This window comes from Coregonus lavaretus, assembly GCF_964263955.1.
Source record: "Coregonus lavaretus genome assembly, chromosome: 21".
In the NCBI taxonomy this organism is placed as follows: Eukaryota; Metazoa; Chordata; class Actinopteri; order Salmoniformes; family Salmonidae; genus Coregonus; species Coregonus lavaretus.
Window position 1 is genome coordinate 29,906,999 of NC_140008.1, and position 18,197 is coordinate 29,925,195.

Sequence of the window (18,197 nt, forward strand, 5' to 3'; positions counted from 1 at the left end):
GCCAGTTGAATAAAACATTAAATGTGATAGGAAAGCATCCAACAGGAAAGTTAGATTATTGTCAGGAAACAGAGATCGTGGAGCATGTATTGCTACAGTGTGGGCAGTATCAGAGGGAACGAGAGAGGATGAGATCTAGTATGAGGGAGAAGGGGATACAGGAAATTAGTTTAAAGAGTATATTGAGTAGAACGTCATTGGATATAGTCTCAAATATTTTGTAATCTTTTTTAAGAGCAGCGGGGCTGGCAGATAGCGGTACCGGAGCGCCAAGTCTAGGTCCAAAAGGCTTCTTAACAGCTTCTACCCCCAAGCCATGAGACTCCTGAACAGCTAATCATGGCAACCCGGACTATTTGCATTGCCCCCCACCCCATCTCCCTCTTTTAGGCTGCTGCTACTCTGTTTATTATTTATGCATAGTCACTTTAACTCTACCCACATGTACATATTACCTCAATTACCTCGACTAACCCCTGCCCCCGCACATTGACTCTTGTACCGATATCCCCTGTATATAGCCTCCCTACTGTTATTTTATTTTACTGCTGCTCTTTAGTTATTTGCTATTTTTAATTTTTTACTTATCTATTTTTTTTGTGGTCCTCTGTAGCTCAGCTGGTAGAGCACGGCGCTTGTAACGCCATGGTAGTGGGTTCGATCCCCGGGACCACCCATACACACACACACACAAATATGTATGCACGCATGACAAGTCGCTTTGGATAAAAGCGTCTGCTAAATGGCATATTATTATTATATTATTTTACTTAACACTTTTTTTTTTCTTTTTTTTCTTTTCTTAAAAACTGCATTGTTGGTTAAGGGCTTGTAAGTAAGCATTTCACTGTAATGTCTACACCTGTTGTATTCGACGCATGTGGCAAATAACATTTGATTTGATTTGATTTTGTTTCTCCCTGTCTCTGGCCCACACTCCAGTACAATAGGTGGCGGTAATGCACCATAACGTTGGATGCCAACCGCCGATAAACCCCACTGAAGAAGAAGATTAATTTACGACTGCTGCTTCCGGGAAGATGGCCAGCTAAACAATGACAAAAGTCTCTGTCCTCCAAATCAAGAATAAACTTTTCGCCTTTGCAAACTACTTGGCTTAACGAAAGTGTTTGGATTTAGTGCGTGTAATTAGGTCGTTTATTTTGTTAACTTTTGCATGCATGTTGTTAAAGCTGATGTTTGAGTCGGAGTCAACTAACTTATCTAACTAGCCACCGAAGGTAGCCAACTTTTCCCATTCAGCAGAATTAGCCTAACGTTAGCTAGCAAATGCGAAGTGGATAACATGTCAACATAGCTAGGAACATAAGTATTGCTATCGGCTGCTACAGTTGAAACCCGCAACTGATTTATTGAGTTCCATGATCGAGAAATGGAGAGTAGACACGTCGCAGTGCTGGCTTGTGTAGATGCGTTCAGTCTTTTTATCGAGGTGTCTCGCTGGTTGATTGCCATGTTCTCGCAGCTGCGTACAGCTGTCTAGCTAGCTAGCTTGGTTCACTAATCTCAATGGCTCACTGCAGTTCAGATCCAAGTGGGAAGGTACCCCGTCCAGATAGCAGCTCAGTGTTGATGGCAGGATCTCCCGGAAGCGTTGATCAGGCCATGAAGCCGGTGTTGTTTGAAATATTTGGAGAGTTTTGGAACGTCCAGGCCCGGCTCGGGCAAGGCGTCTCGGCCTCAGTATACCGGGTGAGCTCTGGGAGGGCGAGCACGGCCGCGGTAAAGGAGTTCCAGGCGGACACTCAGAGTGGAGATTACGGTTACCAAAAGGAGAGGTCCGTGCTGGAAGACATCCAAGGACACAAAAACATCGGTAAGGAAATGTTCATTGTATTGCAATATGGTTGCACTGTGCACAATCTCTGGAATTACAGTGCTCGTTTACTAGTGTGCCTCCCATGACTAGGCTATGTGAGAATCAAATAATGAGTCTTATTGCCATGGGTGTAGCCTCATTTAACCTTGGCTACTTTGGGTCTGTGTTCTTGTCAGGCTGATTGCAAATCTGTCATTACAACCAAGTCACACATCTCAGTCTTGTCTCTGATCTGTCATATCACACACTAATAATTTGATATTAAACTGATTATGGCAGTAGGCCGAGTATATGGCAATAGTCATGTAAATACCTTACTCTGCTTATCTTATTCGGCGTATTGTCAAAATCTTAGTAAGCATATTCCAATTAAAACGTGAGCTATGTTCAAATACTCATACTAACTGTACTATTGTGATGTAAATTGAGTATGTATAATGCTTATTGGTCATAGTATGGACATATTTAGTATGCCAAAAGTGCTCGGATGTCGTACTACATAAGCCAAAATTTCGAATTCAAAGGAAGATAAGATATTGGAGAGTTTACTTTGCCCCCACATTTTCGAAGGACTGTGCTTTAAATGGATATGGTTTTGATTATGACATCAATTCTACTTCCTCAATATCACCATATAGACTTACTTTACATTCATAATACATGAATATTCAGATAATACACCTCCATGTTTTCATAACACTCCCTGTTTTATAACCTTTGATAACTGGGTGATAACTTTCCTTTAAAGATCCCATCAGTGATTACCAAAGGAAGGGATGACAGAAGGATGCATTTTATGAGTATTCAAACAGAGCCCCTAGTAAACTCCTTCCCTCCCCAATCAAATCTGTGCTGACTGTAACCCTAACCACTCCTGGCTGTCTCCACAGTAACGCTGTACGGGGTATTCACCAACCACAGCCATGTGGGTGTGGCCACGCGCTGCCTGCTGCTTGAGCTGCTGGACGTCAGTGTGTCTGAGCTGCTTGTGAGGACCAGTACCCAGAACCGGGCCTGCAGCCCCCAGTGTGGTGGTGCCCAAAAGCAGGGCCACTCCATGTGGCTGGTGCAGCACTGTGCCAGGGACGTCCTGGAGGCCCTTGCCTTCCTCCACAGAGAGGGCTACGTACATGCTGACCTCAAGCCCCGCAATGTGCTCTGGAGCGCGGACGATGAGTGCTTCAAACTCATCGACTTTGGCCTCAGCTTCAAAGAGGGCAACCAGGTGAATTGGACTGAAGGATAGGGGTTTGACTCTGACTGTAGGCCTCTGGTGAGGGGAACCAGGGGTGTATTCACTGAGAACCAAACAAAAGCAAACGGAACGAAACAGGGAGGGACCTACCTGAATTTGTCCAATAGAAACTCTTGTTTTCGTTGCAAAACGTTTTCCGTTTGGAGTAAACATTTTCCGTTGCAAAACGTTTTGGACTAATGAGTACACCTCTGGTAGGGGGCCAGGTAGCTTAGAGGTTGGGTCAGTAGCCAAAAGGTTGCTGGTTCAAATCCCTGAGCCGACTTGGTGAAAAATCTGTTGATGTGCCCTTGAGCAAGGCACGTAACCCTAATTGCTCCTGTAAGTCGCTTTGGATAAGAGCGTCTGCTAAATGACAAATAAAAAAAGACAAAAAAAACTGGTGGAGGACAGATGTTGGAGTCTGCTGTAGTCCTTTGGCAAGGGAGAGTAGTCCCTGACTAGATGGTCATGCTAGAATGGACAAAATATACAATCTTCTCTGTGTGAAACATTTTGCCTCCATTCTCTGTGTTCCCAGGACGTGAAATACATCCAGACAGATGGGTACCGTGCCCCGGAGGCTGAGCGTCAAAACTCCCTGGCCCAGGCGGGGATGGAGGTGGAGGGGGACTCTGGCTGCTCGGCCGCTGTGGACCTCTGGAGCTTGGGCATTGTCCTGCTGGAGATGTACTCAGGCATCAAACTCAAAGACACCGTCAGGTCACCCGAGTGGAAGGTACGTCCACAGCATGGGCCTCCAACTCCGGGCCTGGATTACAACTATACGGAGTGTGCAGGATTTTGTTCCACCACAGCACTAACACACCTGTTTAAATGACTGTTCTTTACCACATTATTGACATATAATCAAATCAACAGGCCCTTCCCAACAATGAAAAAAATAAATAATAAGAACATGAGGAATAAATACACAATGAGTAATGGTAACTTGGCTATATACACAGGGTACCAGTACCGAGTCGATGTGCAGGGGTACGAGGTAATTGAGGTAGATATGTATATATATGTAGGGGTAAAGTGACTAGGCAACAGGATAGATAATAAACAGTTGCAGCAGCGTATGTGATGAGTCAAAAGTATTAGTGCAAAAGCGTCAAAGGCGCCGAAGGAGATGGCTGCTGTTTTACGGGCTCCTAACCAATTGTGCTATTGTGTGTGTTTTTTCGGGTTATTTGTAACTTATTTTGTACATAATGTTTCTGCCACTGTCTCTTATGACCGAAAAGAGCTTCTGGCTATCAGGACAGCGATTACTCACCTCGTACTGGACAAAGGCCCAAATCCCAGTCATTCGCATGAGAAATAGACAGAGATATCGGGGATGTAGGTCGGGGTGCCTTGTAAGGATCCGACGGCGAGTGCGTAATCTGCCTCTACAATCAGTCCTATAAGCCAACGTACAATCATTGGATAACAAAATAGACGAACTAAGATCACGGATATCCTACCAACGGGACATTAAAAACGGTCATATCTGATGTTTCACCGAGTCGTGGCTGAACGACGACATGGATAACATACAGCTGGCGGGATATACGCTGCATCGGCAAGATAGAACAGCTGCCTCCGGTAAGACAAGGGGTGGCGGACTGTGTATATTTGTAAACAACAGCTGGTGCACAAAATCTAATATTAAGGAAGTCCTCAAGGTTTTGCTCGCCTGAGGTAGAGTATCTCATGATAAGCTGTAGACCACACTATTTACCAAGATAGTTTATCTATATTTTTCATAGCTGTCTATTTACCACCACAAACCGATGCTGACACTAAGACCGCACTCAATGAGCTGTATAAGGCCATAAGCAAAAAGGAAAACGCTCAACCAGAGGTGTCGCTCCTAGTGTCCGGGAACTTTAATGTAGGGAAGCTTAAATCAGTTTGACCTAATTAATACCAGCATGTTAAATGTGCAATCAGAGGAAAAATACATTCTAGACCACCTTTACTCCACACACAGAGACGCGTACAAAGCTCTCCCTCGCCCTCCATTTGGCAAATCTGACCATAACTCTATCCTCCTGATTCCTGCTTACAAGCAAAAACTAAAGCAGGAAGCACCAATGACTCGGTAAATAAAGAAGTGGTCAGATGACGCAGATGCTAAGCTACAGGACTGCTTTGCTAGCACAGACTGAAATATGTTCCGGGATTCTTCCGATGGCATTGAGGAGTACACCACATCAGTCACTGGCTTCATCAATAAGTGCATCAACGACGTCGTCCCCACAGTGACCGTACGTACATGCCCCAACCAGAAGCCATGGATTACAGGAAACATCCGCGCTGAACTAAAGGGTAGAGCAGCCGGTTTCAAGGAGGGGGGCGGACGCTTATAAGATATCCCGCTATGCCCTCTGACAAACCATCAAACAGACAAAGCGTCAATTCAGGACTGAGATTGAATCGTACTACACCGACTCCGATGCTCGTCGGATGTGGCAGGGCTTGCAAACTATTAGACTACAAAGGGAAGCACAGCCGCGAGCTGCCCAGTGACACAAGCCTACCAGACAAGCTAAATTACTTCTATGCTCGCTTCGAGGCAAGCAACACTGAAGCATGCATGAGAGCATTAGCTGTTCCGGACGACTGTGTGATCACGCGCTCCGTAGCCGATGTGAGTAAGACCTTTAAACAGGTCAACATTCACAAGGCCGCAGGGCCAGACGGATTACCAGGACGTGTACTCCGAGCATGCGCTGACCAACTGGCAAGTGTCTTCACTGACATTTTAACCTGTCCCTGACTGTAATACCAACATGTTTCAAGCAGACCGCCATAGTCCCTGTGCCCAAGAACACTAAGGTAACTTGCCTAAATGACTACAGACCCGTAACTCTCACGTCTGTAGCCATGAAGTGCTTTGAAAGGCTGGTCATGGCTCACATCAACACCATTATCCCAGAAACCCTAGACCCACTCCAATTTGCATACCGCCCCAACAGATCCACAGATGATGCAATCGCTGTTGCACTCCACACTGTCCTTTCCCACCTGGACAAAAGGAACACCTACAGTTGAAGTCGGTAGTTTACATACACCTTAGCCAAATACATTTAAACTCAGTTTTTCACAATTCCTGACATTTAATCCTAGTAAAAATTCCCTGTCTTAGGTCAGTTAGGATCACCACTTTATTTTAAGAATGTGAAATGTCAGAATAATAGTAGAGAGAATTATTTATTTCAGCTTTGAATTCTTTCATCACATTCCCGGTGGGTCAGAAGTTTACATACACTCAATTAGTATTTGGTAGCATTGCCTTAAAATTGTTTCACTTGTGTCAAATGTTTCGGGTAGCCTTCCACAAGCTTCCCACAATAAGTTGGGTGAATTTTGGCCCATCCCTCCTGACAGAGCTGGTGTAACTGAGTCAGGTTTGTTGGCCTCCTTGCTCGCACACGTTTTTTTTCATTTCTGCCCACACATTTTCTATAGGATTGAGGTCAGGGCTTTGTGAAGGCCACTCCAATACCTTGACTTTGTTGTCCTTAAGCCATTTTTGGAAAGCCAACTTTGGAAGTATGCTTGGGGTCATTGTCCATTTGGAAGACCCATTTCCCACCAAGCTTTAACTTCCTGACTGATGTCTTGATGTTGCTTCAATATATCCACATAATTGTTCTTCTTCATTATGCCATCTATTTTGTGAAGTGCACCAGTCCCTCCTGCAGCAAAGCACCCCCACAGCATGATGCTGCCACCCCCGTGATTCACGGTTGGGATGGTGTTCTTCGGCTTGCAAGCTACCTCCTTTTCCCTCCAAACATAAAGATGGTCATTATGCCCAAACAGTTCTATTTTGGTTTCATCAGAACAGAGGACATTTCTCCAAAAAGTACGATCTTTGTCCCCATGTGCAGTTGCAAACTGTAGTCTGGCTTTTTTATGGAGGTTTTGGAGCAGTGGCTTCTTTTTTGCTGAGCGGCCTTTCAGGTTATGTCGATATAGGACTCGTTTTACTGTGGATATAGATACTTTTGTACTTGTTTCCTCCAGCATCTTCACAAGGTCCTTTGCTGTTGTTCTGGGATTGATTTGCACTTTTCGCACCAAAGTACAATAATCTCTAGGAGACAGAATGCGTCTCCTTACTGAGCGGTATGACGGCTGCATGGTCCCATGGTGTTTATACTTGCGTACTATTGTTTGTACGAATGAACGTGGTACCTTCAGGTGTTTGGAAATTGCTCCCAAGGATGAACCAGACTTGTGGAGGTCTACACATTTTTTTTCTGAGGTCTTGGCTGATTTCTTTAGATTTTCCCATGATGTCAAGCAAAGAGGCACTGAGTTTGAAGGTAAGCCTTTAAATACATCCACAGCTACACCTCCAATTGACTCAAATTATGTCAATTAGCTTATCAGAAGCTTCTAAAGTCATTACATCATTTTCTGGACTTTTCCAAGCTGTTTGAAGGCACAGCTTAGTGTATGTAAACTTCTGACCCACTGGAATTGTGATACAGTGAATTATAAGTGAAATAATCTGTCTGTAAACAATTGTTGGAAAAATTACTTGTGTCATGCACAAAACGATAGTTTGTTAACAAGAAATTTGTGGAGTGGTTGAAAAATGAGTTTTAATGACTCCAACCTAAGTGTATGTAAACTTCCGACTTCAACTGTACGTGAGAATGCTATTCATTGACTACAGCTCAGCGTTCAACACCATAGTGCCCTCAAAGCTCATCACTAAGCAAAGGACCCTGGGACTAAACACCTCCCTCTGCAACTGGATCCTGGACTTCCTGACGGGTCGCCCCCAGGTGGTAAGGGTAGGTAACAACACATCTGCCACGCTGATCCTCAACACTGGGGCCCCTCAGGTGTGCATGCTCACTCCCCTTCTGTACTCCCTTTTCACCCATGACTGCATTTCCAGGCACGACTCCAACACCATCATTAAGTTTGCTGACGAGACAACAACAGTGAGACAGCCTATAGGGAGGAGGTCAGAGACCTGGCCGTTTGGTGCCAGGATAACAACCTCTCCCTCAACGTGATCAAGACAAAGGAGATGATTGTGGACTACAGGAAAAAGAAGAGGACCAAGCCCGCCCCCATTCTCTTCGACGGGGCTGTAGTGGAGCAGGTCGAGAGCTTCAAGGTCCACATCACCAACAAACTGTCATGGTCCAAACACACCAAGGCAGTCGTGAAGAGGGCACAACAAAGCCTATTCCCCCTCAGGAGACTGAAAAGATTTGGCATGGGTCCTCAGATCCTCAAAAAGTTCTACAGCTGCACTATCGAGAGCATCCTGACTGGTTGCATCACCACCTGGTATGGCAACTGCTCGGACTCCGACCGCAAGACACTACGGAGGGTAGTGCGTATGGTCCAGTACATCACTGGGGCCAAGCTTCCTGCCATCCAGGACCTCTATACCAGACAGTGTCAGAGGAAGGCCCTAAAAATTGTCAAAGACTCCAGCCACCCTAGTCATAGACTGTTCTCTCTGCTTCCGCCTTGCAAGCTGTACCGGAGTGCCAAGTCTAGGTCCAAAAGGCTTCTTAACAGCTTCTACCCCCAAGCCATAAGACTCCTGAACAGCTAATCAAATCTTAGGGCCCATGCCACATCTTTTCAGCCTCCTTAGGGGGAAGAGGCGTTGTTGTGCCTTCTTCACGATTGTGTTGGTGTGTGTGGACCATGTTATCTCCTTAGTGATGTGGATACTGAGAAACTTGAAGCTTTCGACTCGCTCCACTACAGCCCCGTGGATGGGTGAATAGGGAGTACGGGAGGGGACTAAGAACGCACCCCTGAGGGGCCCTCGTGTTGAGGGTCAGCGTGATGGAGGTGTTGTTGCCTACCCTACCACCTGGGGTCGGCCGTCAGGAAGTCCAGGATCCAGTTGCAGAGGGAGGTGTTCAGTCCCAGGGTCCTGAGCTTAGTGATGAGCTTGGAGGGCACTAGGGTGTTGCGTCCTGGTAATCCATCTTGCCCCGTGGCCTTGTGAATGTTAAGCTGCTTAAAGGTCCTATATACAGCCACCTGCTGTGATTACATAGCCAGACATACAGTGGACTGTCTTACATTGGACTGTAGCTAATAGAGACATGGGTACTTGTTTTCCTAGGAATGCAGTGGACTCTGTTCTACCTGTAGCTAATAGTTGTATATGTTCTTCAGAAAGATGGATCGATAGATAATACACATTTATCAGACAGACATGGGTGTGTTGTCCAAACTACTGTTCTGTAGCCTATTGTTCTTTGCTCCTGCAGGACAACAGTGCAGCAATAGTCGACCATATCTTTGCCAATAACAGTGTGGTGGTTCCTGCCATCCCTGTCTATCACCTCAGAGACCTTATCAAAAGGTAACAACATTCATTCATTCAGGACCATATGCATTTAGTTTTTGTTGTTTTTAGGTAAATGCAGACATTTTATCCATTGTAACAAATTGACTCTGCACTCCCTTAAATATAAGTTGTCATTTTCAACATTGGAAACGTATTGAAATGCATATGATTATCCTGCGAGAGGGGTACCTAATGTTGACATTTAATTGTAATATGTAATGTTTGTATGCTCCTGCAGCATGCTTCACAACAACCCCAAGCACAGAGGCACAGCCGAGACGGCCCTGCTTAGCCCCTTCTTCAGCATTCCTTTTGGTTAGTCACAGCCGATATGGGCACATACCTCCCTCTCAGACAGCTTGATAGCTTGTAATACAGCAGAATCTTACCAGCTCTCTCTCCACTCTCGCCCCCCCACCAAACCCCTCTTTCCCTCTCTGCTTGTAAACATCTACCTCTTTATGAAATGTTCATATTGAATTTTCATTGAAATCAACAAAGATTATAAGCATAGTAGAGTGGGGTTGGTGGAGCTGTATAAACCCTGTAAAAGGCCTCTTAAACCTATTGACTGAGAAAATATTGTGTGTGTGACAGCTCCTCATATAGAAGACTTGGTTCTGCTTCCCTCTCCTGTTCTGCGCCTGCTCAACCTGATCGATGACAGCCACCTGCACAATGAGGAGGAGTATGAAGGTAGGGCACAGCGTTTTCTAACCAGCTTTCTCCACTGACGCTAAATAGCTCCTACAGTTGCTCATTATCACTATCAGCGTCGGAAGTACACTGGGGCTTTAGGGTATTTTGCCCCTAGATTTCCAAAATATGCCCCTAAAATGACAGTGACAAAGGCAAAACGTTTTGGGATGATATTGATATTGCAAGGTAGGGCTACATGATTTGGACAAAATATCAAATTGCTAATGTTTTGGGGGCCAGATATTGCAGTTGTGAATTGTGATTTTCAAACACTTAGGTGAAAACTTGGTAATTCCATCAGACATCGTTAAAACAAGTGTCAGGGTAGAGAACATCATTTCTAAAATGAGATCATATGAATGAATAAATACTGTGCTAACTGAATACAAAACCAAATTAAACAAATCTTTTCCAACATTGTAATAGGCTACATATGTTAATAGATAGGATTATTACACATACAGTACCAGTCAAAGGTTTGGACACACCTACTCATTCAAGGGTTTTTCTTTATTTTTACTATTTTCTACATTGTAGAATAATAGTGAAGACATCAAAGCTATGAAATAACACAAATGGAATCATGTAGTAACCAAAAAAAGTGTCACAGAAGCCACCCTTTGCCTTGATGACAGCTTTGCTGAGGCTGGACTGAGGGCCTACAAGCCCTCAGTCCAGCCTCTCTCAGCCTATTGCGGACAGTCTGAGCACTGATGGAGGGATTGTGCATTCCTGGTGTAACTCGGGCAGTTGTTGTTGCCATCCTGTACCTGTCCCGCAGGTGTGATGTTCAGATGTACTGATCCTGTATAGGTGTTGTTACACGTGGTCTGCCACCGCAAGGATGATCAGCTGTCCGTCCTGTCTCCCTGTAGCGCTGTCTTAGGTGTCTCACAGTACGGACACTGCAATTTATTGCCCTGGCCATATCTGCAGTCTTCATGCTTCCTTGCAGCATGCCTAAGGCATGTTCACGCAGATGAGCAGGGACCCTGGGCATGTTTCTTTTGGTGTTTTTCAGAGTCAGCAGAAGGGCCTCTTTAGTGTCCTAAGTTTTCATAACTGTGACCTTAATTGCCGACCGTCTGTAAGCTGTTAGTGTCTTAACGACCGTTCCACAGGTGCATGTTCATTAATTGTTTATGGTTCATTGAACAAGCATGGGAAACAGTGTTTAAACCCTTTACAATGAAGATCTGTGAAGTTATTTGGATTTTACAAATTATCTTTGAAAGACAGGGTCCTGAAAAAGGGACGTTTCTTTTTTTGCTGATTTTATATAAAAAGGGCCCGACAGCAGCGAAGTCCCTCAGCCACAACCAGCCACCTACGTTAAACAGGTATTGATTGCAGATACGTTTTCAAGTGTAACTCCCTACAAAAAAAACATCCCGCACAGACACAGAAATCACTGAGGCTATCACATAGCCAAAGACATGGTTCCTATTTACACAGTCAGCAAAGACGGCTTCAAGAAGATGATAAACAAGCTAGACAGGAGATACAAGATTCCATCTCTCACAAGTCGCCATCCAAACACTGTATAAGAAAATTAATTCAGTTAAGAGAAATAAGAGTTAAGAAAAAGTTTACAAAAGAAACTAGTCATTTATTTTTATTTTTAAGTAACAATAAAATAACAATATCGAGGCTACAGTGGGGAAAAAAAGTATTTAGTCAGCCACCAATTGTGCAAGTTCTCCCACTTAAAAAGATGAGAGAGGCCTGTAATTTTCATCATAGGTACAAGTCAACTATGACAGACAAATTGAGAAAAAAAAATCACATTGTAAGGATGAACTTCAAAGAGGCCTTTCTACTGACTCTGAAAAACACCAAAAGAAAGATGCCCAGGGTCCCTGCTCATCTGCGTGAACGTGCCTTACGCATGCTGCAAGGAGGCATGAGGACTGCAGATGTGGCCAGGGCAATAAATTGCAATGTCAACAACATACAATCTCTCCATCAGTGCTCAGACTGTCCGCAATAGGCTGAGAGAGTCTGTACTGAGAGCTTGTAGGCCTGTTATAAGGCAGGTCCTCACCAGACATCACCTATGGGCACAAACCCACCGTCGCTGTACCAGACAGAACTGGCAAAAAGTGCTCATAGGTGATGTCTGGTGAGGACCTGCCTTAAAACATGCCTACAAGCTCTTAGTCCAGACTCTCTCAGCCTATTGCGGACAGTCTGAGCACTGTCCGCAATAGTCGCGGTTTTGTCTCACCAGGGGTGATGGTCGGATTTGCGTTTATCGTCGTAGGAATGAGCGTTACACCGAGGCCTGTACTCGGTAGTGGGATTGATTTGGAGGTGGAGGGTTCGTCATGGTCTGGGGCGGTGTGTCACAGCATCATCGGACTGAGCTTGTTGTCATTGCAGGCAATCTCAACGCTGTGCGTTACAGGGAAGACATCCTCCTCCCTCATGTGCTACCCTTCCTGCAGGCTCATCCTGACATGACCCTCCAGCATGACAATACCACCAGCCATACTGCTCGTTCTGTGCGTGAATGTCAGTGTTCTGCCATGGCCAGCAAAGAGCCGGATCTCAATCCCATTGAGCACGTCTGGGACATGTTGGATCGGAGGGTGAAGGCTAGGGCCATTCGCCCCAGAAATTTATTTTGAACTTGCAGGTGCCTTGGTGGAAGAGTGGGGTACCATCTCACAGCAAGTACTGGCTAATCTGGTGCAGTCCATGAGGAGGAGATGCACTGCAGTACTTAATGCAGCTGGTGGCCACACCAGATACTGACTGTTACTTTTGATTTTGACCCCCCCCCGTTGTTCAGGGACACATTATTCAATTTCTGTTAGGCACATGTCTGTGGAACTTGTTCAGTTTATGTCTCATTTTGTTGAATCTTATGTTCATACAAATATTTACACGGTTTAACAGGACAGGTTCCACTCAGAACAGGTCTCGCCATGGTCGACCAAAGAAGTTGAGTGCATGTGCTCAGCGTCATATCCAGAGGTTGTCTTTGAGAAATAGACGTATGAGTGCTGCCAGCATTGCTGCAGAGGTTGAAAGGGTGGGGGGTCAGCCTGTCAGTGCTCAGACCATACGCCGCACATTGCATCAAATTGGTCTGCATGGCTGTCGTCCCAGAAGGAAGCCTCTTCTAAAGATGATGCACAAGAAAGCCTGCAAACAGTTTTCTGAAGACAAGCAGACTAAGGACATGGATTACTGGAACCATGTCCTGTGGTCTGATGAGACCAATAAACTTATTTGGTTCAGATGGTGTCAAGCGTGTGTGGCGGCAACCAGGTGAGGAGTACAAAGACAAGTGTCTTGCCTACAGTCAAGCATGGTGGTGGGAGTGTCATGGTCTGGGGCTGCATGAGTGCTGCTGGCACTGGGGAGCTACAGTTCATTGAGGGAACCATGAATGCCAAAATGTACTGTGACATACTGAAGCAGAGCATGATCCTCTCCCTTCGGAGACTGGGTCGCAGGGCAGTATTCCAACATGATAACGACCCCAAACACACCACCAAGACGACCACTGCCTTGCTAAAGAAGCTGGACTGGCCAAGCATGTCTCCAGACCTAAACGCTATTGAGCATCTGTGGGGCATCCTCAAACGGAAGGTGGAGGAGTGCAAGGTCTCTAACACCCACCAGCTCCGTGATGTCGTCATGGAGGAGTGGAAGAGGACTCCAGTGGCAACCTGTGAAGCTCTGGTGAACTCCATGCCCAAGAGGGTTAAGGCAGTGCTGTAAAATTATGGTGGCCACACAAAATATTGACACTTTGGGCCCAATTTGGACATTTTCACTTAGGGGTGTACTCACTTTTGTTGCCAGCGGTTTAGACATTAATGGCTGTGTGTTGTGTTATTTTGAGGGGACAGCAAATTTACACGGTTATACAAGCTGTACACTCACTACATAACTTTTTTTTTTACATGCATTCGTCAAAGTAGGAGATGGTTATTATTCTAATGATTGAATAAATGTGTTGTGTTGCTCTTGTTGTCGCCACAACTCTGAGGCACTTTTTGCAGAACACATGCATTTGGTTGACATCTATTTGCCTGTAGCCTAAATACTGCCATACCACTGAAGAGGCGCCCTTCTTTTGCACCAAATCAACGTTCTCATTAGCACTAGCATCACTCATGTTTCCGATACACACTGAGGTTCCTAAACCTCATACTGTACTGTCTTTGGTAAAGCCCTTTCGCTTCTCACCAGCATCTAACTGCGAGCTCTAAGCGGGGATGCTTGTGATTGGCCAGCATTTGCATGCCATGCAGAGGGTGAGAGAGCCCGCTTGTGATTGGTCAGCATCCTCTGTGCATGTAGAGAGTGAATGAGTGTAGTCTAGCGCGCATATCTTTGGTGGAGGTACCGTAGTCAAGTTAGTGGGCGGCAGGTAGCTTAGTGGGTAAGAGCGTTGTGCCAGTAACCGAAAGGTCGCTGGTTCTAATCCCCGAGCCGACTAGGTGAAAAATCTGTCGATGTGCCCTTGAGCAAGGCACTTAACCCTAATTGCTTCTGTAACTCGCTCTGGATAAGAGCGTCTGCTAAATGACTAAAATGTAAATGTAAATGTAAGTTTTTGTTGTATTAACGGAGATCCAAAGAAAGAAAATCGCAGCCTCTTGTGATATGGATATTGCATATGTCAATATCGCAATTTCGATTAATCGTGCAGCCCTATTGCAAGGTGCGTGGTGCTGCACTACAAGTCATCAGGGAAATAAACAATATGATTAGACTATATATAGACTCAGCGATCTGACATTGCCACGAGCAGCAAGATTAACTGCAGATATTGCAGATGAGCCCAATGCAAGACAATGCCCAGCCTCACACAGAGGAGAAGTTGAGCTTCGCGCTCTTAGTTGTTATGGAAGTCTGCACGTTTCTGCAGTCCACTTCATGCGTCATTGACTATACCTTTAAAACAAGTGGTAAGATGTTACATTGTAAATAAAAAAACATAAATGCTCCCATATTTTTCTAAAATGCCCCTGAAAATGTGTCAACGGGCAAAATATCCCCCCTATTTCCTTTTTTTCTATTTGAATTTCCTACACTGATCACATTGTTATTGTGACTAACTAGCATGATGTTGTTGTGTTGTCAGAAATCTTGGAGGACATGAAGGAGGAGTGTCAGAAGTATGGCTCTGTGGTCTCTTTGCTCATCCCCAAGGAGAACCCAGGCAAAGGACAGGTAAGACACACAACTAGCCCCATTGCCAGTTTATTGTTGTCTTTCTAATACTTCCATACAGTCTTTGTAGTTGATAGAGTTGTAGATATTGGAGACATGCATTTTTACCATCTGTTCTTGGCTTAATCTGTGTGCATGCATGTTTCCCCCAGGTGTTTGTAGAATACGCTAACGCAGGCGACTCCAAAGAGGCCCAGAGACTGCTGACGGGACGGACCTTTGACGGGAAGTTTGTCGTTGCCACATTCTACCCCCGGAGTGCTTACAAGAGAGGCTATCTGTACCAGACCGTGCAGTGAACACACACACACGACACACATACACTACGCATGCACACATACAAACACACACCGTCTGCTGAAGAGCACAGGCCGAGGACCGAGTCTGTCAGTCACTGTCATGATGTGTATAATCATATCAGATCACCACTCTGCTTTCTGCAGCTTCTAGGGCCAGAGTTAACCTACTGTGTCCTGTAGTTTTACTGTACGTAGCAACAGTCTGGATTATACAAATCTGTCCTTTTGCAATCTTCCATGTCCTCCTATGGGGATGTATACTGCTGGATGCTGCTGTTGACAGATTCTGATGGGTTGTATGTTTATCATAGGGGTAGATGGCTTGACTTTCAGTAGATAAATCCTCACTGGCCAAAGCTGCACACTGTCCCATTTTGCACACTGTGCTGATGTCAAAACCTGAACAAGATAATTACTTTATGTCCACCCACCTTGTAAAGCACAAGCACAAGTACAGTACCAAGTGCCCTATGGGTTTCGTAAAGCCAGCAAGCAGTTTGGATTGAATAGGGCCCTAGTTTTCTTCATACTCAATGGCTTGAATATCCTATATTTATTTGTGTAATTGAAACCGTTTCTGATTGATCATGGGTCTCTCTTGTTAAAGGCTGAGCCACAATTTCATCTTGTCCAAAGTTACCTTCCCATCACCTATTTGTCTATGAGATGTTTGTTTTGAGTCTTGAATTCCAAAGGTACCACTCCAGATCATCAGTAGAATCACACTGAGTTTTAGAACGTTCCGAGTCTAAACTCCAACTGCAGCACTTTTCTGTGGTACATGATATAATATAATTTTTTGTTGTAATTTCTGACATTTTTTATCTAATAATTTCTACCATATACAGTATTATTCAATTTTGTCCAAATTGACCCATACACTATGTTTACTCCTGAATGGCTGGGCTGATGTGAGTGGAAGTTAACAGTTTTCGATACGTTATGAAAGGGATGGGTTATTTCCTTAGCACTGTACAGTACAAAGCAACAAGCTTACTTTACTTTCAGAACCGATGAATAGGGTTTTCAGTTGAATATTTCAGTTGAAGAGCATTCGAGCTGACAGTTTCGTAACACGGTAGCCTACTTTCAGTTCTACCTGATTTCTGTCTGTGTGAGTTAGTCTGCATGACAAATGAATGTATGAGAGCTGTGCTAGTGTAGCTATTTGTTGATTATGGTGAGATTATAGAATAATCCAATACTGAAGAATTTGGTATCCTATGTCATGTGTGGGAGATGTTGAAATGAACTAAACAGTGTTGCATGCACTGAACTAATATGTTAGGGGCAGTATTTATTCAGACAGTCTTGACTCTTCCCCTTGTCTGTCTGCTGCTCATATTCAGTCCAATGACATTGTGAATCTTAAGCATAAATCATAGTCCACAGACGCTGAGACACGATAGTCCGGCGTCCCATTGTGACATAGCTATGCAGCGCTGAGACCACCGTCCGTGGGGACCCACATCCTGAAAGCTCACCTCCCCACAATTCCCAACCAACGTGGGTATTCATTTGAATGTGTTGACAGTTGGAGAAAATGCTTGAGCAGCGCTGAGAATTGTAAAAGTATGAAACCAACGATCCATTATTCTAGAACACTGCTGTGCGTACACGTTTTGGATTATGATGGACACTTCAGGTGGGGCACAGATGCTTCTGAATGAGTAGGCTGGCATTGAAACCAGAACAGTTTCTGAGGACAACAGGCTGAAGCTCTGTCCTGCCTGCCCAGCCTCTCCAGATGTTTGAGAAAGAGACCATAGATTAACAATGAGCAGAAATAACTACAATTTAAAGCACATTCTTTTTGATATTCTGCAATTTACTCCATTTGTAACTAATACTTCCAGTCAACTGGCATCATGCGACAACTGTTGAGGCTGATTGAGACATCGTTGACGACATCCTGCTTAAATGTGAAAGTACTGACTCTAGGACTTATGGGTGACCTGTCATAAGACCAAAATGTGAGGTGATCCATACCAAATGTAGTCCACTGCCTTAGCTACCTTCTCTGTGTTATCTTGAGTCTAACACCTATAATGCTCCCATTTAGTTTCAGCACGCTGTCCCTTCACAGAGTGTTATTCAAAGTAGATCCCAATGAAAGCCTCCATGGTTTCCTTCCTAATCTCCACAACCATGGCACATGATGATATTTCTTTATGCAAACATTTTCAGGGAACTTCTTTGTTTTTTGTTTATGCTTTGGGTCAGTTATCCAAATACAGTGTCAGTTTCTTTACTTACATTTTAGTCATTTAGCAGACGCTCTTATCCAGAGCGACTTACAGTTAGTGAGTGCATACATTTTTCATACTGGCCACCCGTGGGAAACGAACCCACAACCCTGGCGTTGCAAGCGCCATGCTCTACCAACTGAGCTACACGGGGCTACTTCTATGTCTTCTGATATAAAAGTACTAATATGAAAACATGCTATGTATCTGATGAAGCTTTTAGATAGCTGTAATGGATTTGTGGGCAAGGCGATTAGTCCATCCTGCTAGCCATGTGCTAACTCCTATATGATATGTATTGTAATAGCAGCAAATGTAATAAGAGTTTTAGCATGCAGGTGGCAGAGCA

At 44.6% G+C, this 18,197-nt stretch overlaps 1 protein-coding gene across 1 annotated transcript; it reads left to right on the top strand.

The window, feature by feature from the left end:
- The first annotated feature begins 1,014 nt into the window (after window positions 1-1,014).
- LOC311149060 (serine/threonine-protein kinase Kist-like) lies at window positions 1,015-16,498 on the top strand. The gene is made up of 8 exons (XM_084186164.1): window positions 1,015-1,837; window positions 2,731-3,065; window positions 3,616-3,813; window positions 9,332-9,426; window positions 9,650-9,726; window positions 10,009-10,107; window positions 15,215-15,303; window positions 15,456-16,498. The coding sequence occupies exons 1-8, from the start codon at window positions 1,531-1,533 to the stop codon at window positions 15,600-15,602; spliced, it is 1,347 nt and encodes a 448-aa protein (XP_084042290.1). The 5' UTR covers window positions 1,015-1,530; the 3' UTR covers window positions 15,603-16,498.
- Window positions 16,499-18,197: the final 1,699 nt, after the last annotated feature.